This window comes from Esox lucius, chromosome 23 (genome assembly GCF_011004845.1).
Source record: "Esox lucius isolate fEsoLuc1 chromosome 23, fEsoLuc1.pri, whole genome shotgun sequence".
Lineage (NCBI taxonomy): Eukaryota > Metazoa > Chordata > Actinopteri > Esociformes > Esocidae > Esox > Esox lucius.
The window spans coordinates 11,233,484-11,259,738 of NC_047591.1; the positions used below are offsets into that span (position 1 = coordinate 11,233,484).

The window sequence follows — 26,255 nt, forward strand, 5'->3', positions numbered from 1 at the left end:
AGCCACGTACTCCCTCCCCATTATTATTGTTATTATTATTGTTCATTAAAAGTTAGCTATTATTTTCACATTCAACGTTGATGGTTGGTCCAGCATTTCAAATGGAGGAAACCGGTGAAGCGTATGTTCAAAGTTCGGTACAAGACACGTTGAATGACAATGGCATATCAAAGAGAAAGGCAAGGAAGAAAAGGAAGTTCTCTATCGATTACGACACGTCCCCCGAGAGCAATAATAATGACAAAAGGTGAGACATTGACATTAATTGGATACGAAGACAGACATATAACTCATAGAAACGTTAGCAGCATCCAGAATCTCGCAAACATTTTTTGTTATCTAAATGGCTACTCTACTGTACATGCTCACGACGTTAGTTGTCGTATCCACATATTGTAGTAGGCTACTGTCTGAAAAGAGAAATTTGCATGAAAGCAGGGCTGGTTGTTTTTAATCTTGACTTTGGCGAACTAACTAGCTATTTTGTGTTAGTCGCACGCAATTATTTTATTCAGACACAGTCAACCACAAGCAGTCTGGTTTGCACTAATGGAGGTACACGATGGTCGACCACAAGATGGCAGTAAATACCAGCAAACACTTCATGAGCACGTACAACTGATCTTCTCTGGTCATGTAGATCAGTGGTTCCCAACTCCGGTCCTCGAGTACCCCCAACAGCACACATTTTTGTTGTAGCCCTGGACAAGCACACCCAATTCAACTCAGTGAGAGCCTGATCATTAGTTGACAAGTTGAATCAGCTGTGCTTGGCTGGGGCTACAATGAATATGTGTACTGTTGGGGGTACTTGAGGACCGTAGTTGGGAACCACTGATGTAGATGTTGAACGGGACTTGGCACTTCTTTACGAACTGATAAATGTAGTCGTAATTTGTTTTAGACCTGCCTACTGTACCATATTCCATGTACATTTCTGTTTACCATATTTCAATTTACTTTTCAACCTTTCTTGTATGTCAAAAGTCTTTGACTTTAACAAAATGGTTTGCGTGAGTTTCCAGACTTAATGCAAGCATTTATCGTTTCAGTTATTTAGCTGACAGCAAACTATGTTATTTTTATTTTGGGGTAATCACTAGTGAGAGTTATTTTTTTTGGCAAGTGGCAAGCTGATAGGCTTGTCATGCTTTGTGGCAAAAGCCCCATGCTCACTGGATAAACAAAAATATGACCTTTACTGTGTGGCTATTCCTACCGTTCAGTTTCGTCACTTGAGCCTGAATTACGATTTTAAAACGTTCGGTCTGTTTCGTCCTTGCCGCGATGGAGTGATCTAATTATGTTTTCAGTTGTTACATGTACGTGTCTACCTCGGGAACCTCATTGCTGCTATACCTGCACCTGCTACCTGCACCTTCAATTGCACTGCACATTTAGAATTGCCATTGTACTTGCATTCTTTTTTTGCACATCCAGAATTGTCATTTGTACAAGCCTTGGCTTCATTGCACAGCTATTCATTTCCCGCTTGTACAGCTCCAGAAAAAAAGTTTATTTCCTTTCCAAAAAAGTTGAAAAATAAGGTTTTGAGTGAGGAACAGAAGGGTTAAAATTTAGGGACCACTGCAAATTGAACCCTTCTGTTCCTCACTCAAAACGTTACTTTTCAACTTTTTTGGAAAGGAAAGAAAAAGGTGCAGTGGTCTGTTAATTTTTTTCGGTGCTGTACATACATACCTAATACTTGTAAATGTCTTGCCTTCTTCTATTTGCACTTCTGGTTAGATGCTAACTGCATTTTCTTGTACTGTTTAATGACAATAAAGTTGAATCTAATCTTATACACCCAAGAGTCATATCTCTGCCTGTGCCACCCAATCACAAGTCACAGTGTCTGACATTTGTCCCCTTTCACAACGCACAGGTGTCACTGGAGCAGATTTGTCTTTCTTTTGTTTAGAGAAATAAGTGGATGGAAAAGCTTTCCTACACTAGAAAAGTCTAATAGAATACATATTAAATCTAAAAGTAAGACATGGGCTAATTGATATAAAAACTTACAGTATAGTTTGTTTTGGATAAATTATTTACTTTTAATATTTTGACAACAATGGCTACGTACACAGCCAACTATACTGATCAGCCATAACATTATGACCACCTGCCTAATATTGTGTAGGTCCCCCTTTTGCCACCAAATTAGCCCTGACCACAGCACACCTAGACCTCTGAAGGTGTGCTGTGTTATCCGGCAAGAGACGTTAGCAGCAGATCCTTTAAGTCCTGTAAGTTGCAAAGTGGGACCTCCATGGATCGTTCCTGTTTGTCCATCACATCCCACAAATGTTGGATTGGATTGAGATTTTTGGAGGCCAAGTCAACACCTTGAACTTGTTGTTGTGTTTCTCAAACCATTCCTGAACCATTTTTGCTTTGTGGCAGAGCGCATTATCCTGCTGAAAGAGGCCAATGCCATCAGGTGAATACAACTGACATGAAAGGGTGCACATGGTCTGCAACAATGCTCTGGTAGGCGGTAAGTGTCAAAGTAGCATCCACATGAATGGCAGGACCCAAGGTTTCCCAGCAGAAAATTGCCCAGAGCTTCACACTGCCTCCGCCGGCTTGTCTTCTTCCGATAGTGCTTCCTGGTGCCATGTGTTCTCCTGGTACTCCTGGTCCAGTTCTGATGCTCACATGCCCATTATAGGCGTTTTCGGCAGTGGACAGGGTCAGCATGGGCACTCTGACTGACTAGTCTGCGGATACACAGCACCATACGCAACAAACTGCGATGCACTGTGTTCTGACACCTTTCTATCAGTACCAGCATTAACCTTTTCAGGAATTTGAGATACAGTAGCTCGTCTGTTGGATCGGACCACACGGGCCAGCCTTTGCTCCCCACCTGCATCAATGACCCTGTCGCCAGTTTACCACTTTTCCTTCCTTGGACCGCTGTTGATAGGTACTGACCACTGCAGACCGGGAACACCTCACAAGGGCTGCGGTTTGGAGATGCTCTGACCCAGTTGTCTAGCCATCACAATTTGGCCCTTGTCAAAGTCGCTCAGATCCTTACACCTTTTTCCTGTAAGGTTTTTATTTTTCATTTTTCCCCCTCGAGGGTTTCAGTTTGTTTTTCAATTGATTTGTTCACTTTATAGGTCACATTAAAAGTGGAAAAAGATCTGACATTATTTATCTTTGTCTCATTCTTACACATCACAAAAACCTGTCATCTTCACAGGGGTGTGTAGACTTTTTTTATCCACTCTACGTTACCTCTCATACCTCTGTGCTTTCAATGTCTACAAAGCACACCAGTTCACACAATAACACAAACACATTACCTCACTCAGCTTAGTCAATTCAGTGACAGGAATATAGGCTACTTCTTAAGAGACACAGGTTCTCATATGACGCCTGATGCCTTTCATGTCATCTGAGATTTGCTTCACCCAGTGATTCATTGTCAGGTCTGAGCTAACCACATGGGGAAATACTTAAAGGGCGTTTTTCTTGATAGTGGTCTTTGTAACTGCCTTCCCAGGCCACAAACGATTGGGTTAACGCCGCCTCCTTTTCCATGTTAGGTTGAGTTCCACTGAAAACACGACAACATGGTGTTTCTGACTAATACAGGAGTAACTTTCTTTTTCTCAGGACTGTATAAGACCATAACCATTTATTTTTGTACAGACTTGTTTACCCCATTCTTGGCAGCATGCATGCATTTTTATAGCCGTGGCCTTAGCCCCCCCCCCCCCCCCACACGTCAGTCACGTTCCTCCGCTCCCCACTTAGTGAATTCCACTACCAACCATTCTGTGGGATAGTACAGATTCTTAATCAAGACCACATGGGAGGCCGTAGTGTGATTGTACAGCTGCCTTCTGCAGTCAGTGAAGTTGATGCCTCACATAGATAGACAAGTGCTGCAAACAAGTGCCACCTGTGGCAACAAGAGACTGACGGGCCAACCGAATGACCAGAATAACTTGAACCAGTAACAGTACTAACACAGCACACATTCCAGAAACACAAGGGGTTCTGGGGAATCCAGGTAAGAATACCAGGAGTGGACAGACTGACTTCCTTTGCAGACTTTCCATATATTAAGATCATTATTGCCACATGAGTGTCCGATTTATTATCTTGTTTGTATTTGAAGAGACTGGTTTCAGATTAAATTTAGTGAAGCCTTGTCATTGCCTCAAACCCAAACCAGCTGGAAACCGATCACAACCTCAACTGGGCTCTTTGGAAAGCCATCCAGTTGGCCCCATCACCACTCTTGTGTTGTTAAATGTGTGTGACAGAGCCATAATAAAATCCAATCCTTCCTTCCCACTAGACTGACAGATGTTTTTAGGTGTGCTGAAAGGGAGTCTGTCTGATGATTTAATCAACTACTCAGACAGTGGGAAATACTATTGTGCGTTGTCTTAGAGTGGTATTTACCTTGTGGTGAATACCTTAGGTTTGCTGTGAACCTTTTGGAAACAAAATGAACACTCACTTGGCCTATAGAAAGCGCATAGAAACACCATTCAGATAATTCATCAAATTATTATTTTGTCTAATGTGCATAGGGTGCTCAGTAGCAAAGTAATTTGTATAATTTCACCTTTGCCTGTTATAAAACCATAAACAGGTAAATCTGATTAGGCCTCTGCCATAAAAACACAATATGACGGTGTCTGTGGTTGCACATTTTGCAGGGCTCTTAAAGGGATAGCCACGCAAGGAACTATTTGTAATGTCTGGTGGTAGCAGGACACAGGTTCAGGACACAGGTTCAGGACACTTAACCTCAAGACTCTAACCATGAAATCTCATATAACAAGGGCCAACAAGAAACACCACGGTAGGGGGGACATAAATAGGAACATGACTGTAGTAGTGGAGACGTGACATCAATAAACATAGGATTCAAACAGAACATAGAAACAGACTAACTAGAACTAAAATACATTGAACATAGAAATGCAACAGCTGGCATGGCACAGGCCATGCCTGGCTGTTCAAACTATTTGTTTTACATCACACACACACACCACATCTTCTTCCGCTTCATCCGAGGCCGGGTCGCGGGGGCAGCAGTCTAAGCAGAGATGCCCAGACTTCCCTCTCCCCAGACACTTCCTCCAGCTCTTCCGGGGGGGACACCGAGGCATTCCCAGGCCAGCCGGGAGACATAGTCCCTCCAGCATGTCCTAGGTCTTTCCCAGGGTCTCCTCCCGGTGGGACGGGACCGGAACACCTTCCCAGGAAGGCGTTCCGGAGGCATCCGAAACCGATGCCCAAGCCACCTCAGCTGACCCCTCTCGATGTGGAGGAGCAGCGGCTCTACTCTGAGCTCCTCCCGGGTGACCGAGCTTCTCACCCTATCTCTAAGGGATCGCCCAGCCACCCTGCGGAGAAAGCTCATTTCGGCCGCCTGTATCCGGGATCTTGTCCTCTCGGTCATTTGTTTTAATGTTTGTCTAAATAACCCCATTTAAATACACGATGTGACTTTTTACTGTAAGTTGACTGAGAATCCTCATTCACACCAATTTGATGAGGCTGGGAATGACATTAAATGTGATTCCATAGTTAGAATTTGTTCTGCTTCAGTCTTCCAAACAAATTTCTCACCAGTAGTTTTGATCTGTTATTGAGGTAAATGTGTTAGGGGACAAAAATCTACTCCATGTCACATCATTGCGAGGCAGGCTGTGGAGCACGGACACCTGTTTGTGATTATTACCCACACTTGTGTTCCTCATCACTGGCCCTATTTAAGTTCCTCCTTTCTAGTGTGTCTTGTTGGTCTTTGTTTGGTCATGCCCAATGTCATGTTGTTCAGTTCTGTCTTTTGAGTATTTTTTTTGTTTCACATAAGTTCTTTCAATGAACTTCCTCTGTACTCCTAGTGCTCATGTTCCTTATTTAAAAAGTTATTAATGGAAAATGCAGATTTTTGTGCAGGTGTGGCCAAATAGCGCATACATGTCTCTGTATTGCAGCCTCGGTAATGGGGTCGAAGGCCTGTCTGGCCTGTGCATTTCATGGAAGGCCTCCCTGCTAAGGCTAGCTAAGCAAACCAAACTTTTCACTGGACAGCGTATTGTCTTTCCCCAAATGGAAAAGGGGTAGGTCCTAGTCTTCTCCTACGTGTTTGAGAGGAATAGAGGGAAGTCCTATAGACAAGTGTTTTGTAAGGAAACCTGTTGACTCCTTACAACTCCTCTACGGGGAGTCTGTCATCGCTGTCTGTCTGAGGATTCAGAGAACTGGATCTCTCTTTGGCTACATCCAGCTGTGGTGTGTGCCAGAGCCAGTACTCTTAAACCATTGTGTGCCACAGACTTATGTCAGGGCAACCCGAGGAAGGCCATAGGTATGTCTAAATTGACTTTTGGAGAAGGCAATGAATGACTGAAACGCTGGGATAATTGGGCTTCATAGGCACTCCAGTCTGATGTTCACAAGGTGGGGGTGAGCTTTCCTTGTGGCGTTGGACGTTGTGGGATTGTCTGGTTGTCACCTGTTGGTGTTGAGATTTTTCATGTCTCAGTCCCGTAAGACGAAGGTGTTGGCGTTGTCATCTTTTGATGTAGGATGTACTGTAGTTAACTGTTTTTTGTGTTGAGTTTGAACATCTTTTTGTCCTTCTTCATCTTGTAGGCCTGGACTAAGGAAAAGGGGCTCCTTCACTTCCCTCAGCGCCGGGCCTCAGTGGGCCTTCAGTCTGGTGAGTCTTCTGCCTCTCTGCCTCTTCCCTCACAGGCAAGGAGAATCGGCAGACTGCCCGTGGACACATTTTGTCCTGGCTTTTATCAGCGATGATAGTTAACCTGTTTCTGTGTGAACAAAGAGTCCCTGCCCCTGTCACAACCCTGTCTTAAATATCTGTTTTGGCTTTACATTTTGCCTCAGTGTTTTTAAACAGCCACCCGTACAGATAAGTGGATCTGTTCATTCTCACGGAACAGTCAAGTACCTTTTACTTGGCCCAACAATACAGAGATTGGAAAAATGACTTTCATGCATTTTATGTATGTATACAATTATGATGCAGAAACCTGCATATATAATTCACTGCATACATTTAGTACCTATATATATATTAGGTACTAAAAAGACCACCTGATCCAGAAAAGTGTCCCCTTCCCTTAAGGCATTGGGATTACATTTTTAAACCAATGAGAAGAGAGTCCTTAAACAGCACTTCCGGCAGATATTTACAACCATATGCCCATGCAATTTTTTCTTATCACCTTAGGAAACTCCAGGTATGTTCAATCTGTCTTTTAGGATTATTTGATTTCTTGACTTCTTCACGGCTGTTCAACAAGCCCGGACATAATGTTCCCCACACTACCCCAAGACCCAACAGTGAAGAAAGAGAATCATCCTCCAGCATAATGGAATGAAAATAGCTCTCGTTCCTCTCAAATTGGCTGCCCTGCTGTTTACAGTAAACCGTAAAAAATAACACTTATTTGAAGCCGAATAAAGAGAGGTGAGATTAGAGAAAAAGAACGGAATGACAAAGCCCAGAGCAAGTTTTGAGTCAAAGTTCCAGCTGAAACCCTATCCATCCGTTTCCCATCTGAGCTGGTGAGAGGAGAAGAAAAAGGGGTGGGGATGGATTGAAGAGAGGAGGCCAGAGGCTCTTCATCTCATGCCAAACATTGCATTTCCGTTGATTGTCTTTAACTGGCATGCTTAGCTCATCCATTAGACACGTGGCCCTCTTTACCTCAACCCTCCCACCCTCCAGGTGGCTCCACTATTAATCACCTTTTAATGATCTACCGTAAGAGAGCGAATTAAGTGGTGGCATCCTTTCTTTTCTTTTGTCTCCCATCCCCTCTTATCTTTTGCGCTTGGAACATGAATAAGGCTGAGAGGATCCTGTGTGTTTGATGTGGGCTGGTAGTTTTTTTTTTCTGGAGAACTGAGGGTGGTTATTCAGGAAGGTCCTTGACAAAAATTTTACTGGAGCTTTTTGTATTTTACTAAACAATTATTGTTATAAGGAACAATTAAGCCAATCAGTTCTTAAGAAGCATCAAATTGTAATAGGATATAATAGCATCTCCAAGGCATTGAGCATCCCCTAGAGCACCATAAAGTACATTATTAAGAAGCGGAGAGAATATGACCCCGCTGTGAGTCATTCTAAAACAGGCTGTCCTCAAAAACAGTTTGGTGCATGCCTAACAACGAACATCTTCCTGAGAACACAATCCCTACTGTGAGGCATGGTGTCAGTGGCTTCCTGCTATGCTTCTCTGTCATCACATGGAAAGGTTGTGAAGATAGACAGCAAAATGGATACCACAAGGTACAGAGATATCTAGTAGGACAATGAGCCAAAACATGCAGCCAAAGCCACAGTGGATTAAAAACAAAAAGGGAAATGACCTGCAGGGGCACAGTCTAAACCCGGACCCTAAACGTAATTGTGAAGATATGGAAGAAGCTGCAGGTCGGATATGCAAACCTGTTAAAGACATACTTATTCAAATAGACTCATGGGTGTAATTCTTGCCAAATGTGCCTCTACCAAATATTTACTAAAGGGGGTGAATATTAATGCAATCAATTATTTTTAGTTTTGTATTTGTAAGTTAGAACAATTGTTATTTTTATACTTTTTTATGTGGCAAAAACTCCTAATTAAATCCATTTTGATTTCCTGTTGTAACACAGACCCAATTGTCACTAAATGTCATCATAATACATGCACACACCTTTGCAATTGGGAAATGTACTATCAAAATGACAAAGCACATGGAAACCCTTGGACCTGGCTCAGTCTTAGGCATTTTGTATTATGTACCAACAAATATGTGCCTCCGTCTACATGTGTGAGACCCTAATTCAACATCAAACCACCTATGATGCAAAAATCTAATCAGTCAGAATCAGAAAGCGTTATTGCCATGTAAGTTCCACAACAAACTAGGAATTTGTTTAGCTGAGATTTAGGAAGAATTCTGACCATTTAGTCTCTGTAAAAGAATCTCTTGAGAGTCTATGGCTTCCTGACCTTCTGCTTAATTGTATAAACATACAAGTTGATCTCCTGCCCCCAATCCTTTTCAAAGCTGACTTTGCTTTGCTTTGTGCTGGCCGTTACAAAGGGACCAGCAGATCGTGTATTCTGGCTGCAGACCAATTCATTTGGTCATTTCCATGTGACACACAAACAGGCAGACAAGAAGAACAATAGGCAGAGGTGAATGTGCTTGGAGGGCCAATGCTACCGCTCTCTCCTCTCCCTCTAGTGCTCTCTCCTCTCTCCCTTTACCGCTCTCTCCATCTCCCTCTACCGCTCTCTCCATCTCTCTCTACCGCTCTCTCCATCTCCCTCTACCACTCTCTCCATCTCCCTCTACCGCTCTCTCCATCTCCCTCTACCGCTCTCTCCTCTCTCCCTCTACCGCTGTCTCCTCTCTCCCTCTACCGCTGTCTCCTCTCTCCCTCTACCGCTGTCTCCTCTCCCTGATTTGCTGAGTAATAAATGTTTAGCCTCTGTACCTTAATATCTAGCAGAATTGGTTTACCAAATATCCCATTTTACATGTGATCCAGCTCTAGATAGTTTGAACAATCAGTTTGACCTTGTCAGGGATGCCGTGGCAATGTGAAACTGTTTGTGTAGACGTCCCTCTTAACAATCCTGCGTCTTCTTTCTGAGGGAGGTTCTCAGGAGAAATGCTTTGTAACCAGACACATGGCTAGGTAGGTAGTTTTCATGAATTACTACCTTGCTACTTACCTTGTGTCCATACATTTTACATCTATTAAGGCACACCCTTTGATCTAATCAAAATGGACCCAGTCACGCCCCATTAAAACTAGCTTAGCAAAATACCACTTCTGAGTTAACAATAAAACAGCTTAGTGGTCTTAAAGCATGTTTCTCTCAGATCATAAGTACTGTTGTTTTCTTTCTAGATTGAGGATCAGTGGCTTCAAATTGGGATAACCAGCTAATTGATGAGGCAGTCGTTCACAGTTACTGCCCTACTAACAGATTAAAAAGCAATTTTTTTAAACTACTGGCTAGTTGATGTTTGGCAATGTGCATGGCAAACTTCTGATCAGAATGACCGTTCCAGCCTCTCTGTTTAGCCTACTGCCAGAAGCACTACTTTTATTACAGCTCTGCTATAAGCCAACGTGAGATCCATGATCCCTCTTACCTGTTCAGTTTCTGCTTAAAACCCTTACTGCCTAAATAATCTTTCTGAAGATTATCCCTTTCACAAACCCACATCCTACAAAAGTACATTGCCATGTAGCTGTATTTACATAACTTTATGTGTTTGTGATTGTTATTCATGGTCAATAGGTTTAGTTACGGTAGACCCATGATCAAAGCAGCTTGGACCGTGATCTGATTTTTGGTGCCATACATGGCAGTTCCTGCATCTCACAAACGTCTGACCACCTGGGATTTTCACGCAGTACAGTCTCTCCAGTTTCCAGAGAATGTTGCAATAAACGAAAATACCACCAGGTCCGAGAAGAATGGCCAGACTTGTACAAGTTTGGGGCACAAATACTCAAATAACGGCAGGCCACAAATACTCAACCAGTGGTGGGCAGAACTCATTGGTGTGCAGGAGGGTATCTCTGGACACACAACGCAAAAAACTTTGACCCAGATCGAGGAAAAAGAGGGCCGTTCTCAAGTACTCTTATAGAACTTCAGAGTTTCTCTGCAGAGATGGGAGAAACTGCCAGAAGAACAACAATCTCTACAGCTTTCCATCAATCAGGTCATCAGAGTGACTTTACTGAAGCCACTACTGACTACATAGCATTTGTTATGTCTCCTGAAGGACTGTTGAGAGCATGATAATTTGTTTTCGTCTGAAACCAAAACTTTTCAGTTGTAATGCTAAGCACTACGTCTGGTGACAAGGTACTGCTCATCACCTGGCTAAGGAGCTATGGACTGGGAGACTGGTCAGTATTGAGGGAAGGATGAATGGAGCAAAATAGAGAGGTCTGGAAAAACACTGACTGTAATCCTGAGCGCACAGGACCTGGGGTGAAGATTCAACTTTAAGCACAACGACCCAAAGCTAAAGGCCAAGACAATTCTGGAGTTGTTTCTTGGGAAGCCAAAATATTGGCTTCTCATCTGACAGCAGGTCAGATGTATTCTCACCTGACAGCAGGTCTACTCCCCAGGTGTTTGTGTACTCCTGTGCTGCCTGTAGTCAGCCATTTCCTTTCCCGTTACCTGCTGGGTTGACCATTGTTCCTAGATTAATAGAGCTATAGGGATGTCCCAAACCAATGGGCCTGGATTGGAACAGGATAATTGGGCAGATCTGAATGTCTTGCCTATTTATAGCATCAAAACAAATCTGGCTGTCTAGTTTTTTTTTTTTGTGTATTTGTGAAATACCAGTGCCTTTGTTTAGCTATTTTGGTATCTGGGTTAGTATTGGTTTGTCTACCTGTGTAGATATCAGATATGGGTACAGGTATGACGGACTTGTGACTTTTGTCTCATTTCCACAGAAGCGGAAGCGCAAAGAAAAGGATGAAAAAGATGATTCAATCAGTCTGTGCAGCTTTGACTTCAAGGTAAGATAAAATGAACAATCTGATCTGAGTTGACAAAATAATAACTTCAACCAGCATTATTGTTATTTTTTATCAGTTATTTAAAAGGACAAGCTCAGTCCTGAAAGCTTGACAGGTAAATTGCATTCTAGATTATTTCCAGATGTTATTGACCTGGATTATTTGGTGCCAACTTTGAGTTTCCTGACCTCTGCAGGCTGTATGTTTGGCTGACTTCTGAAGAAGCTTGGCCATCTTAAGTCTGACACGGTTCTGTTTGTTTTTAAAACTTGAGCGTATCGCCGAGAACCATCAAGTTTAGAGACATGTTGGTTTTCCACAACCCCCACTACTCATGATTAGGGTAATTCTTTTGAATTCCACTCTGTTACTCGAAAGTGTAATACTTACAAAAAATAAGATGATGACAGGTTGGTTGGGTAATCCTTTTACTGTTGGTCTATTGTTCTCTGTCTGACTTCCACACCCCAGTTATTCCAGAAGCAACACTCTGTTGTTGCTGAACAATTCTGGCATTATGAATGTGACATTTTCACACAAATAAAGAACAAAATGGCCTCACAGATATTACTTATTAAGCCTAAATTAACATCCTATTAACCACATTTCCTTATTCTTATGTTGTCAACTGAGAATTCAGTTTAACTAAAAGAGATTAAAAGAGAGTGATTGGCAAATACTTAAAAATATTTACTCACGTTCTACAGAATTGCCCTGCAATGATTTCACAATAAAATATTCAATAACTCATCTTTATTTTTTTTGTGGTTTTCAGCCACACTGCAAAAAAAATTGCCAATGGAACAAGACAATTGATATTATTATGGTATATGATATATTACATGATATTCAAGGCATATTTTCTAAAATCAAGTGGTATAATCCAGCTTGTTAATAAAAAATATACCTTATTTTAAGGATGGTAGGGTTTTTGTCCTGAAAATAAGAAAAAATGTACTTGATAAGATATATATTTTTTGTCAAAAATGTAGAGTTAAGGGGAATTGTCCATGCATAACTGAGTAAGCATTTAGTGAAATATAGCATAATGTCTACCTCCTGTGAACCTAATCTATAAAAACATTTATTATTGCTTCTTATTGTTATTTCGTGAAATGTTTTGCTTAGTAATTTCTCAGAATCCAAGGTTGGCCTGACAAGTACATTCGGGTAGTTTAGCAGTAGAAACTGTAAGAAGGACGGGACGCAACAAGCCTACTCTATGGAGGGGTTGAGACATGTAGGGCCCAGACTTCCTTTTTAACTAACTGATTCCTCAACTTCCTCCCATCAAAATGCATGATGGCTGAGATCAAAAATGCATGATGGCTGTTAAGCTGTTGGTCAAACGTGACACAGAGGTAGGTGTTGTCTCACCGTCTTCAACCTGGCTTGAATCAGGATTCCTTGAAAAACCAGCCCATTGCTCGCCCACATATGGCACATTCGAAAAGTATTCAACCTAATCTCTTCCATGTTTTGTTACCTTACAAACTTATTAAAATGTGCATTATGTTCCTCATTGACCTATATTAATGAAGTAAAAACAGGATTTTGGAGTTATTGTTTATTTGCTAATGTATTAAAAATTAAAAGAGATCACATTTTTGAAGTATTCACACCCTTTGCTATGACACTTGAAATTAAGCTCAGGTACATCCTGTTTGCATTGATCATCCTTAAGATGTTTCTACTACTTGATTGGAGTACTGTAAAGGTTATCAAATCCAATTATTTTTCAAACGCTTTGTTAAAGGTGCATTTTGGTCACAAGATCATCTATCAGAGATTTCTTTTCAGCTGACAAGTCCAACCTTCCAAACAAATCAACAGTTTATAAGACATGTGATTCTAGCCTATTAAAACAGAGCAGTACACCCCATTCACTTTGTATAAAATGGGTTTTTGGAGGAGCGTGCCAATTTCAACCGAGTGATGGTTTCCAAAGTGCACCTTTAACAATAGGCAACTGTGAGAGACTTATTTACAGGCCCTCATCAAATAAAATGACAATTAGTAGAACAAAATAGAAAATGAAAGAAGTTAATGATATAGTATTTTTGCAGGGGTTACATGTTATTCTGTTCTAATGAGAGCCTTTGTGCACATCGAAAGCAAAATTCTAAAAATTGTTGCCGCTTTTCGAACTGATTCGTGAGCGAAAAATATGAGGAATAGCAAGTTGTACAAGGACAACTTTGGGTGATGATTGATAAACCAGCGTTGTAGAATCCTCTAACGCCATTGTAGAATCTCCAGTTTGGCAGCATTTTGACATTCCAGTGGACCACAACAATGGACAGAGAGTTATTGATAAAACACTAACATTGTCGCCACTGCTTGATGAATGTAGTCTACACAGCGACTAACAGCTACTAACACCTAAAACACATCTTTTCCCAAATAAACTAAAAAGTAAACACCAGTATGTTGCCGATTAACCGTGGTGTTTATTCCAGACCGTTCAGTGGAATTGTACTGTTTGTCAGAGCTGTGTTTTTGTCTGTGTGCCACAGCACAACTCCTGCATGAATGGGGCATTTTTAAGTGTCCATTAGATACTGTAGTTTCTGGTTGCCTCCAAACTGTTTGGTAGCAACCAGAAGACCATGGGTGTGTGCGCTGTGAGTAAAACCCACTTAAGTAAGTGATTGAGTAACCTGGGGCTGTTTGTCTGGTTTGTAAGCTGTTGCTGGTCCACCGTTGTTTTTGCTGTCTGGACTTTGATAGAGAAGGTCTGTTGTCACCCCCCCCACCCCCACTCTCCAATAGGTTCTGAAGAAGCTGACTTCTGGTTGTGAAGGGAGTATCAATAAGGTGGAGTGGGAGGTGGGGACAGAAATGGAGAGGAACGGGGGCTCAAGGAGACTGCATATGTATGGCTGGAAGAACAGAGAAAAATACATTGCAGGAAAATGATAAATAGTGAGAGAGGACAGTAATCTAGATCTTGGTCTGTGTGTAAATTCACTACAAATGGTGAGAAGATGAGCAATGCACAGTATCAGGTGTCAGTGTGGAAACTACCTGCTGGTTTTTCTTTCATTATTTCTATCCAGTCTTGGAGTACCTGCGTCTGTCTGATAAGATCGCACCGCTACAGTATATCAATGAGCCTTATCCTCTTCCTGCCTGCCCAAATAAGGACTAAGATGTTTTATACAGAGAGATGAGAGAGAGAGAGAGAGAGAGAGAGAGAGAGAGAGAGAGAGAGAGAGAGAGAGAGAGAGAGAGAGAGAGAGAGAGAGTCCATGAAAATATGATTTGTGTGGACCCCTCAAACTTAACTTTGGACCTCAAAGCCATTTCCAGCGATGAGTTAGAACAGAAAACTACTGGTAGCAGGCTGCACACCTAGGTTGAGAGTTGAATACCCCTGTAAGAGCATCCTTATGCGTTCTTGTTCTGGGCCATCTGTGCCAACGTCCACCACTAGAGAGCAGTAGGGTTTCCAACAGTGGTTGAGTGATGTGTCAATATCCTACAGTGAGTGGAACAATCCCTCAGCGAGACAGTTACGTGTTTTCTCCAGAGCTGTAATTAGTAGTAAGTTATATTTACCTAATCTGGGTCCCTGGTAAATCCCAGGGCTTTGTTGGTTCCTGTCAGAGAGGTACCATACTACGGTGAACCCAGTTCCATGGCCGACATGACTCGACTTGCCGTCGCTCAGACGGACGCACTTGGGAAGTACACGTTAGCTCCCACGCACTTTTCTTTATGAGCGTGTTCCAGACCTTCACTATAGCTGACTTGGCCTTTGGCACCATCTTGAGACATACTGTTTTTGCCTGGACAAATCAACCTCTTGTTTTGTACAGAGATGTCGAACTGTGACTTTGTGTTCTAGGGTATGTTTATAATCCTTTAGAATCTCAGGCTGTCCTGGTTAATATTCTGGCGAACAGCCTTTTTGTGAAATTGTTCTTGTTATTGTTGAGTGTATTCTGACTCATCAGTCATAACATCCACCTCCTACTATACAGCTCTACCCTTTTTTACAATTAATCCAATTGTGACCGACATGAGCGCCGAGACATGGCCCACGAGGCTTGCTGTTATTTGTCGTTTTGCACCCTTACCTGAAGTGTGAATAATGACCAGTTATTTGATGGACCAGTCAGTGGCCTGTGTGTTTGGGTGATATAGGCCAGTCCCATTGAGGATGTTTTAACAGATGATCAGTACCTCAGAATAAACACACAGCCCTGATGAACCTGTGCCCAACCAAGGATCCAGTGTTCAACTAGTTTAGCAAACCCATCTGGGTTTTCTCTCACTTCTGTCAGACACACAAAAAACCCACTCTAGCTCACACACAGGCGTGTGTTCATTTGCATATGTCCTGTTTCACACCTCAGTATTTACACAGGAGGACAAATTTGAACTTCTGCATTTGTCTCATTCATTTGCTCTATGCACACTACAGATTGCCGCTAAGTGATTAGCAGGCTGTAACGGTGCTGCTTTCACACCTTGCCCTGTGCAGTCCGTACAACATGGTGGTTTAGTGGCCAGCAACAGGTGTTCTCACTTCTGCATCCTCTGTCTCCTGTTCGGATGCTGCGCAAATGTGTCTGTCTGTCACAACATTGGAGTTGGTGTGCAGGAACAGGGAAGCGGGCTCAATTTCAGAATGACCTTTGTTTACTTTCTCAATTCTTTTTACTGTGAAACTGAGTGAAGATGTAGCCCCACCCCCTCTTTAAACTAATCAATACCTCCGTGATCATACACTCACACCCCCCCCCCCCCCCACACACACACACACACACACCCACACTCAACGTCTGCCCCTAATACACTGTGTGTGTATATGTCTGCCCCTCTAATTTATATTGTAATTGCCCAGCCTGTCCCCCGCTGATCAGAGCACGGTAACAGCTCTCTGTTGTTAGGTAAAACAGAGAACAAACAGCAGTAGCCCTTTTGGGGGGGGAGGGGGGGTCTTTGTCCCATCTGCATCTGGATGTTTCTGAAGTTCTCGATTTTAAAGACATTGAAAAAAAATGTTTTAACAACAAATTAATTCATACAGTTGTGCTCATATGTTTGCATACCCTTGTAGAAATTGTGACATGTTGGCATTGATTCTAAAAATATGACTGATCATGCAGATTTTTTTTTTATTTAAGGATAGTGGTCATATGAAGCCATTTATTATCACACAGTTGTTTGGCTCCTTTTGAAGTCATAATGATAACAGAAATCACCCAAATGGCCCTGATCAAAAGTTTACATACCCTGGAATGTTTGGCCTTGTTACAGACACACAAGGTGACACACAGTGAAAATGCTTTTTAAGTTGCAATTAGTGTTTAAAAGCTCTCACCTGGATGCATTGAGCAGGCTAGATACTGAGCCATGGGGAGCAGAAAATAACTGTCAAAAGACCTGTGCAACAAGGTAATGGAACTTTATAAAGATGGAAAAGGATATAAAAAGATATTCAAAGCCTTGCAAATGCCAGTCAGTACTGTTCAATCACTTATTAAGAAGTGGAAAATTCTTAATACCAAGCAAAGGTCAGGTAAACCAAGACAGATTTCAGCCTAAACTCACCTCACAGCTGCTGGCACACTGTAATTTGGAGAGACAAGACCAAAATAGAGCTTTATGGTCACAACCATAAGTGCTATGTTTGGAGCGGGGTCAACTAGGCCTATCATGAACAGAATACCATCCCCACTGTGAAGCATGGTGGTTGCTCACTAATGTTTTGGAGTTGTGTGAGCTCCAAAGGCACGGAAAGTCTTGTGAAAATTGATCGCAAGATGAATGCAGCATGTTATCAGAAAATGCTAGTAGGCAATTTGCATTCTTCTTCAAAGCTGTGCATGGGACGTTCTTGGACTTTCCAGCACAACCATGACCCTAAGCACAAGGCCAAGGTGACCTTCCAGTGGTTACAGCAGAAAAAGATGAAGGTTCTAGAGTAGCCATCGCAGTCTCCTGACCTACACAGTATTAAGAACTAAGAGTAGGCAGACTTTTGAACAGGGGTCAGTAAAAAAAGAAATCTTTGTTGCCATGTTTTGTTTTAATATTGTACAATTCTGTTATAACCTACAGTTGAATGTTAATCCCATAAGGAATCAAAGACATGTTTTGCCTCCTCACTCATGTTTTCTTTGCAAATGGTACATGTATTACCAATTCCCCAAGGGTGATCAAAATTTTAGCATATCCTTCTGCCTCAACATTTTCTATTCCATTGAAACCTCACTACATGGAATCCTGTCTGGCACCAGAAATGGTTTGTCATCACTGTAAACTTAAAAAAAAAAAAAAAAATTAATCTAGGCATGATATAAATAACAAAATCACTAATGTTTGTAGTTTCTGTGAATCTGCAACAAAAAAATTGCAGGCTGCTGTGGCCCTATGTCCACACTTCCAAGTAAAGACAGTTTTTCCCCAAAATTTTACCCCCACCCCCGATGGGAGGAGTGTAGAAAGTTTGCCCCTCCCTCCCTAACACTAGTATTTAAGCCCTACCTCCCTAACACTACCTCAGAACAAAGTTTAGAAAGAGAGAGCAGTAGTGTGTGGGGAGTTGGCTGAAGTCCTGTAGCTGAGCAAGTTGAGGAATATACAGGGTTCATTTTTTTCGGCCCTCATACAGATTTTTTTTTAAAAACACATGGAATAAACAAGACCAACAGGATATAGCTAAAAACCAACGTGGACATTTTATTCAAAGCTATGGTGGCTTACGATGAACTGGGTAGCTTGGTGCCTATAAAACGGACTCTACAAGCTATAGACTACCAGAACCAAGCCAACAAAGAGTCTGAGGTGAGATACTGGGTGAAACTGAAAATTATATATTAACGTTCTTTCTGCTGATTTTGTCGTTTAGTATCTGTTGGCAAGAAAGCTGTTCCTTGGTTTGATAGTCATAGATCTGTCTTATCAGATCTGTGAGTGAATCAGCACGTAACCCTGTTTACTCTCTCTCACCTGAACACTGCACAGTGTGTGTGTGTGTGTGTGTGTGTGTGTGTGTCTGTACCTGAAATTGTCAGATTTAAAGAAAATGACTTTAAATCCAACCTGTCAAAGGTTGTGTTGTGATGCTGAAGATATGTCCAACCTGTTTAGCCGAGGGGAACCCGTTTCTTACCTCCATATATATTACACTGCTGGCCATAGCGTCAACCTGGCCAGGCAGGTACTGCAGCTTAACATTCAGATAACCAGGACCGTGTCAGCAGTCCGGCATCAGGCGATGACACATCTGTGTGTTTCGCTTCATGGCCGCAAACTGCCTGTTAATTTTCAACTTCTGCGACATTCTAACTTGTATGTAGGTGGCAATAGAAACATTTAATGCCAATGTGAATGCACATTTTAGCCCCCCCCATTCACCAGAGCCCTGAGGCATTGGGTGCAGTGGAGCGCCTCTCAGGTGGAAGTGCTCCTACAGCAGAAGAGCTTTCTTCACACAATTAAAGGGACAGGGGGGTGAATACCGGGTAGGCAACCACATCCCTGCTCGTTGGTCAGCAGAAGCCTTTTATTACTCCAATCCCCATTGTCTCCTTCCCCTTCCAAGATTAGCGGTCGGATTGTGGCCGGGGGGGCAGCGGGGGGTCGGAAGGAAGCCAGCAGTTTCATGGTCAGAAAATTAGAAAATCGAAAGGAGAAGTCGAGTTGTTAAATGAAGTGAGCAGTCGTCTCTCAATAGTGGTTCCTGATTCCGCTACTCTGCGATGACCTCATTTCGCGACTGGCTTCGGGATAAACTTTACCAGTAGTCCCCTCCCTCAGACAGCCAAGCCCTGCTATCTGCCACGCTGTAATCAGTGACCAAGAGCAGCAGCAGGGAGGGACCGTCAGGGCCAAGCCAGGGATCAACACGACTGTATGGGCCAGCAGGGCTGCATCAAAGGGAAGGCAGGGGGCTTGGGAAAGGGCTTTCCGTGGCCCGGCTGAATCAGTGGATAAAGTTGACCAGCTCATTGGCCCCCTGGCATTGGATATAACGAGGCTGGGGGAGGATTGTGGGTTGGAGAAAAAGGTTGTTGGTTGGCTAACAAAATGCCACCAGACGCCAGGTTAGGACGTTAGGCAAAGATGTTGGGCTGTTCCGGTGTGTGTTGTGTGAGAGGCGGTCTGGGGTCAGTCAGCTGTTGGTTGTTCCACGGACGGTACTGTGCGATACTGTCCAGAGGCACAAACCCAGGATACGCCCGGTTTCCTGAAGGGATCGGGACTGGAAAGTCCTCCAGGGAGTTCCCTGTAGTCTAATGGCCAGGAATAGAAACTACTCCTATTCCTATCTGTCTGCATGTTGCTCTTTCCAGCCGACTGTAACACCGGGTGGGCGTACAAAGAGCAGCACCAGTGCCCTTTGTTTATCCAGGGCCTGTCCCCGAACGACAGGAGAGACACAATGGGCAACACGCGTTTCCAAAGTTGACATTGGGGAAACCCCCCCTGACTTTCAAAACAAAATTCACCTCCCTGTTTCCATTGTCCATGGGAGTATAGAGCTGACTAGGTGAGCCGTGGGGCCTTTGTCGCTCTCTCTGCTCTCATTAATGAAACCCAGTTTTGTTGGTCAGATGGTCTGAAGAGTTTGAAATGCAGCCTGTGTTTAAGTTTCCTTCCTCACCGCACCATTTCTGGACCACCGTCGGTACGGTTCGGTTGTGGTCAGTGTGTGTCTGTTTGTTGGCTCTGGGGTTGAGTGGCTTAGATAACAGTCCTGGTCAAAGACCCGACCACATTTGGGCCGTGACCCTGGCTGGCCACAGTAGCTGCCTCACCAGACTCTGTGGATCTGTTCTGCAGCTGTGGTCCGCTTCTGGGACCCAGAGGAGACTGAATGGCCTCCTCTGTTCCCCCACTTTCACTGAGCCGTCGCAAAACCCCATTTGAGTCAGGACTGCAAAAGCTCAGAATTTACGAGCTGGTGGGTTTAATCAGAGCGCACATCGTCGATTTTCATAAGAACTTTTTTACCCTCCAAAACATGCTTAAGAGCACGATAATTATGTGTTACGGCTGTCTTATCCCATCCTGGTTTTTAAAGCTTCTCTCGCGGGTCTATGAAATCATGACCTCAGATCTGCTGCGTTTGATGTCTCCTGGTTTGTTGCCTTTGGCATTGGGCCACTGTATTTCCAGGGGAGTATTTCTCCTCCTTGCCTCAGTGCTCAGTAAGGGGGAGGGGGGGTGATTATTATTTTTTTTACCTGGCCCAGGTGTGGGGCTTCTCTCACGCAACGAGGGCTTTGGGGCCTGTTCCAGCTCGCACCTACACAACCCCAGCGACCACCCCCCCCGCAACACCATTTAACATACAGAGACTACCAGTATTCCAGTGTCTGTTCACGACAAGGCCTATTAGTTCCCCGGCTACATTGTTTTGACTCTAGCTCTCCGAAGGCACCAACGCCGTCCAGTCCCTTGTTACCTCGTCCAACTCTGGGAAGAGTTAAACGTTGACGGCCATTTGTCTTCCACTCTTGAGTGACAGAACAGCCCCGCTTGTGGTGGTCAGGCCATAATGCTGAGTAGTTGTGTAGTTTGTGCTGTGTGTGTGTGTTTTTGAGTGCATTGGACAGCTGAGGGCACCGGTTCCGTGCATTCCTGGCATGCCTCCAGGGCCCTTCTCTGGTGGGTGGCTCAGGACTGCATCTAGAGAGGGGGTCTTTGTGCTCCCTTCCCTGGGTTCCTTAGTCCTCACATTATGGAGGCAACAGCTGCTGGGGCCAAGGGCTGCTGTTCCATGATACAGTCACTGGGAAGCTTCTAGCTGTTTCCGACTGGGGCTTCTGATAATAGATGTCTTTAAGACGGTCTGGTTCATGGTTCATTATAAAGGAAGTAGAGAATCAAAGGACTAATCTGTGTTTTCTCTCTCTCGTCTCCAGGAACCCAGCAACAAGCGTGTCCGTCCTCTCGGCAGGGTGACCTCGCTGGCTAACTTCATCTCTCCCGCGAAGAATGGGGCCGTCCGGCGCTTCGGCCAGACCATCCAGTCCATGTCCTTCCGGGGTGATGGCAACGGTGGCAAGTCGCCGGGCGTGCCCCAGAAGCCTTGCAGCAAGCCGGCGGTGCCCACGCCGCCCAAAAGACGCAACAGCACACTGTGGTCTGAGATGCTGGACGTCCACCAGAAAGGCACCTTCTCCATCAAGGAGATCAAGAGGCAGGAGGTGAGAACCCTAGACTTGTGTCCTTCAAATAGCTTTTCGTGTGAATCACAATAGAGAACGGATGGGATTTCTGCACCGACAACAGAAGGTGTGATTGCTTAGCTTACATCGTCCAGGTTAGAGACTGAGAACTGAGCCCAGGTCTGATCTCTAGTTCCACCGGCGCTTATTGAGGGGCTCCAGATGACTGAGTGCCCCACAGGTCACTAAGCCAGACGCTACAGCATTCAAGCTGGCCTGGGACAGAGTTATTAAACCCACAGGGCTGGGGCCCGTTTCCTGCTCTTCTTTTCTGTTTTTCTCCTTTGTGTCTCAGGCATGTTTTCTTTCTTTCTGTGGTTTAGCCAGTCCTGTCAGTATTTGTGATGCTCAGTGGGTTCAGATAGCGTTCAGGGCCCGTTCTCGTCTGTTCTTCCCGACGGTGTGCGTTAACGTGGAGCTGGTGTCCCACACTAATATTCCCCTGGACTTGCCTACAAATGGCTGTCAAGTCTCTCCAACAACTGTCAGAACCCTTAGAGACTGTAAACACACCACACCCTATGTTTAAAACGGGCTAATAGTGAGTCCTTACTAAATGATTTGTCAACCTGTTGACCTTTGTAATTGGCTATGGATGTGTGCTGTTAGTTTAATGCGGTTTAATATGTAACGTGATTTCCTGTTTCTTTTGTGTTTTAAATGCCTCCTTTATCTCCTCAGGCCATATTTGAGCTGTCTAGAGGAGAACAGGACCTGATTGAGGACCTCCAGCTTGCACGCAAGGTTTGTACATTCTTCAAACCCCTCTGAGAGAGGACAACTAAAGCAAACATATTAAATTAGAGAACCTGGCGGGATTAGCCATTACCCGTTAACTATATAAAGAAAGGAATGATACTTGTATTTGTCTCAGTAAAATCTCCAGCGCTATACTTAGCCTCCAGCGCTCCCCCTCCACTTAGTCTCCTTTTAAACAAACTGGAGGCCATTGACTGACGGCTCGGCTGTGTTCCCCCCTCCAGGCGTACCACGACCCAATGCTGAAGCTGGGCATCATGTCGGAGGAGGAGCTGTCCCACATCTTCGGAGACCTGGACGCCTACATCCCCCTCCACGAGGACCTGTTGGTCCAGCTGGCCCGAGCCACCGGCCCGGACGGCACCGTGGGTCAGATTGGCCAGATCGTCATCGGCTGGGTACGTGCCTGGGCCCGAGTCCGCTCGACTCACGCCCCTCTGTCTCTATGTGTTTGTGAGGGTTTATCAGCATGAGTCACTAATCCTTAATGTACGATCTAGCAGGGTAGGCCAACACACTAACGGCACGTCTCTCCCCTCCAGTTGCCTGGGCTGAATGCATACAGGGACTACTGCAGTAACCAGCTGGCCGCTAAGGCGCTGCTGGACCAGAAGAAGCAGGACCGGAGAGTGCAGGACTTCCTGCAGCGCTGCCTGGAGTCTCCCTTCAGCAGGAAGCTGGACCTGTGGAGCTTCTTGGACATCCCCAGGAGCCGACTGGTCAAGTACCCGCTCCTGCTCAAAGAGATCCTCAAACACACGGCGCCCGAGCATCCTGACACGCCGCGCCTGGAGCGAGCGGTGAGTGGAGCGAGGGGCATTCCCTAAACGGCGGCGACGCCCAACACCTCCGCTCTGTCCCTGGGTCCTTTATGTGACTATAACGCGTTTATCTGTCTTCCCCCAGATCGCCATCATCCAGGGCGTGCTGTCTGACATCAACATGAAGAAAGGGGAGTCGGAGAGTCAGTACTACATCGACAAGCTGGAGTACCTAGACGACAGGCAGAGAGACCCACGAATTGACCAGTGCAAGAGCCTGCTGTGCCATGGGGAGCTACGCAACAAGAGCGGAACGGTGGGTTTAGAACGCGCACGCACACACACACACACCTAGTCTGCCTAAAGCCATTCTCACTTGACTTCCTCAAACCTTCACTCGCGCCGACACAAGCCCAGCACCCCCAAATAAGGCAGCTGGGTGAAGAATGTGGAGCGTTTTTAATTCCAGAGAACAGCATAACTCGTTGCGTAACCACATTAGAATCTGTTACGGTAACAATTTGGAAAGCCCTCGGGAGTGAAGGTCTTGGCGGATGGAGACGTGAGAAACATGGCTTGAGATTAAATGTCGGCAGTGATTTTAATTTGAGTCATTACCCTGCCTCCCTGCAGAAGCTCCACGTGTTCCTGTTCACGGAGCTGTTGGTGGTGACCCGACCGGTGACACGCAACGAACGTCACTGCTTTCAGGTGTACCGACAGCCAATCCCGGTCCAGGACCTGGTTTTGGAGGACCTACAGGACGGCGACGTCAAAATGGGTGGCTCCTTCAGAGGGGCGTTCAGCAACGCCGACAAAGGTGAGCCCCCGACCCTTTTCCTTTGACCCCTTACCCATGGCCTCCTCTACACCCGGTTACTTGGGTTCTGTTCCGGGCCTGATCCATAGTTGTCATGGGGATGTGAAACTGATGGTTTATCTAAGCTTCGTTCTCCTTTCCTCTCCTCAGCCAAGAACATCTTCCGTGTTCGTTTCCACGACCCGTCTCAGGGCCAGTCCCACACGCTCCAGGTCAATGACATCTTTCACAAGCAGCAGTGGCTCAACTGTCTACGCAGCGCCATCTCCGTCCACCGCCCCGCGGACGCCGTCACGGCCACGCCCGCCGTCCACTCCACCAGCAGCTCGTCCCCCGCCTCTCCCATCGTCGGCACGAAGGAGACTGACGAGAACTGCCCCCTGACGCCCACGGGCGCCAGGTCCGCCCCCAACTCACCCTGCGGGGACGACACCACCTCCACTTCATCCTGCTCCTCATCTGCCTCTTCGTCGCCGCTATCCTCGCCGTCGCCGTCGCCCAAGCACAAAACCAAAAAGGACAAGCGCTCCCTCTGTTCCTTAGGGAAAAGAAAAGAGACCATGGTATAGTTGGACGAGGGGAGAGAAAGGACTCCTGGGCATTGTTTGTTAATAAGTTGGCAGAAGCAGAAGAGGAGAACTCTGCGTGGGACTATTTATGTGTCTGTGTTTATAATTACAACAGTGTTTTGTGTTACTGTCCCCATAGGCAGCTATTTACTTTACCCCACCCCCCGCTTGGTTTTGTCCACACAGGGTAAGACCATAAAGATGTCATACTCTGGAGAGGCCTGTACGGCTTTCAGTAGTTCTAAAAGGGAGGCGTTAAAAGCAGCAAACATTCATACTTGTGTGTTTTAAATGAAAAGTTGTGCTTGTAGTTATGTTTAATGTATAAAAAAAATATATTTAGAATATTCCTTAATCTGAATATTACTGTAGCTCTTTGTTTTGATTCGGCACTGTTTTTAGCTTTCAGCTGAATTTATTTAACCTTTTGGGGATATAAATGGAGGTGGATAGACGGGATTGCCCACAAAAGATAAGATGTATATACAACTGAAAACTATACATTTCAATGTATAAGTCTGATTTATAGCTTTACTGGAGGACAAGTCTTATTTTTGTACATTCCTCTCTTTTTTTCTATCTGGCCACATTTTTGCATCTACTGCAGTTGAAGGCATTAATTTAAATCAATTCATATTTTTATGCATTTATATGTATTATGTTTTTAAGAGAACAAAAACATTTCTACAGAACGTAGTAATGGCATGTCATTTTGAGGTATTTTTTTTTACTACAAAGTAAAAACTATAACTGAGCCATGTTGGTTTAAAAGCTGACTCTTCTGAAGTAAATGAATCACTATTCAATGTAGCAGTCTGGCATGGAACTTTAGTTGTTGACACTGCCGCTGGCCAATCAGAGCTACAGCAGGAATTACACGTGTCTGATAGGGCAGGTCCATTTAGGGGACAACGTGTAACTGAAAGAATAAGAGTATGTAAGAGCAGAAGGTTTGAGGGATGTGAAAAATGGGGAAATGTTAAATGTGTTGGAACTGAGAAGTTGGGTTTTTGTTTCAAGGTGTGTGTAGCCACTAGCCACAAAAGGATTGAGCTCAGAGTGAGCTGTGATGTGGTGCCTTGTCAAAAAAATTGGAGGTTTGAGGCACTGGTGAAAAGCCAGTGAGAAAATGATAAAGAAAGACATTGTATGTTGGGAGAGGAGAAAACATGATGGTGTTTATGAAAGTATTGAAGGAAAAAGGTGATAATGAGATGGTGTACTTTGGAACCATCTATGTGACTGCCATGGCCTGTATGTGGTGTAAAATTAAAATTATAATAAAGATCTGTAAGATTTGCATTGCGCCTCTTGACTTACCATCGTTTTTTACTACCATCTTTCTATATTTATACTGTATGTGCCATCATACATGTACAGTTACATATTGAGCTTTATTTGTATGTGTTTCCCTTTTATGCCTTACTAGAACTATCTTCAGATAGGCACCGCTACGAGGCTGTGTGCATAAATGCCTCTCTGCATTTGGAAATGCTTGCTCTTGAATGTTTGATAGGTGTGTCCAACATCAACTAAATTTATATCCAGAGTATAGGACACATTTCAAACAGTGTATATCAGGGCT

General features: G+C 44.3%; 1 protein-coding gene across 4 annotated transcripts; it reads left to right on the top strand.

The window, feature by feature from the left end:
- net1 (neuroepithelial cell transforming 1) lies at positions 1-25,972 on the top strand. Of its 4 annotated transcripts, none has more exons than XM_010887035.5 (10): positions 1-247; positions 6,640-6,706; positions 11,506-11,571; positions 21,456-21,740; positions 22,443-22,505; positions 22,745-22,918; positions 23,063-23,320; positions 23,427-23,597; positions 23,915-24,101; positions 24,252-25,972. In XM_010887035.5, the coding sequence occupies exons 1-10, from the start codon at positions 81-83 to the stop codon at positions 24,668-24,670; spliced, it is 1,857 nt and encodes a 618-aa protein (XP_010885337.1). In that variant the 5' UTR covers positions 1-80; the 3' UTR covers positions 24,671-25,972. The 4 variants fall into 4 exon arrangements, with proteins under 4 accessions (XP_010885337.1, XP_019898611.1, XP_010885338.1 ...); XM_020043052.2 differs by lacking the exon at positions 1-247 and adding an exon at positions 6,065-6,104; XM_010887036.3 differs by lacking the exon at positions 1-247 and adding an exon at positions 6,309-6,352.
- Positions 25,973-26,255: the final 283 nt, after the last annotated feature.

What these genes read in the sequence shown, in the direction of transcription:
- net1 (XM_010887035.5), top strand. Translation starts at nt 81, where the DNA reads ATGGTTGGTCCAGCATTTCAAATGGAGGAAACCGGTGAAGCGTATGTT. An exon ending in GCCAGATCGTCATCGGCTGG is followed by an intron (nt 22,919 to 23,062) that starts GTACGTGCCTGG and finishes TCTCCCCTCCAG; the next exon opens with TTGCCTGGGCTGAATGCATA. An exon ending in GTTCAGCAACGCCGACAAAG is followed by an intron (nt 24,102 to 24,251) that starts GTGAGCCCCCGA and finishes TCCTCTCCTCAG; the next exon opens with CCAAGAACATCTTCCGTGTT.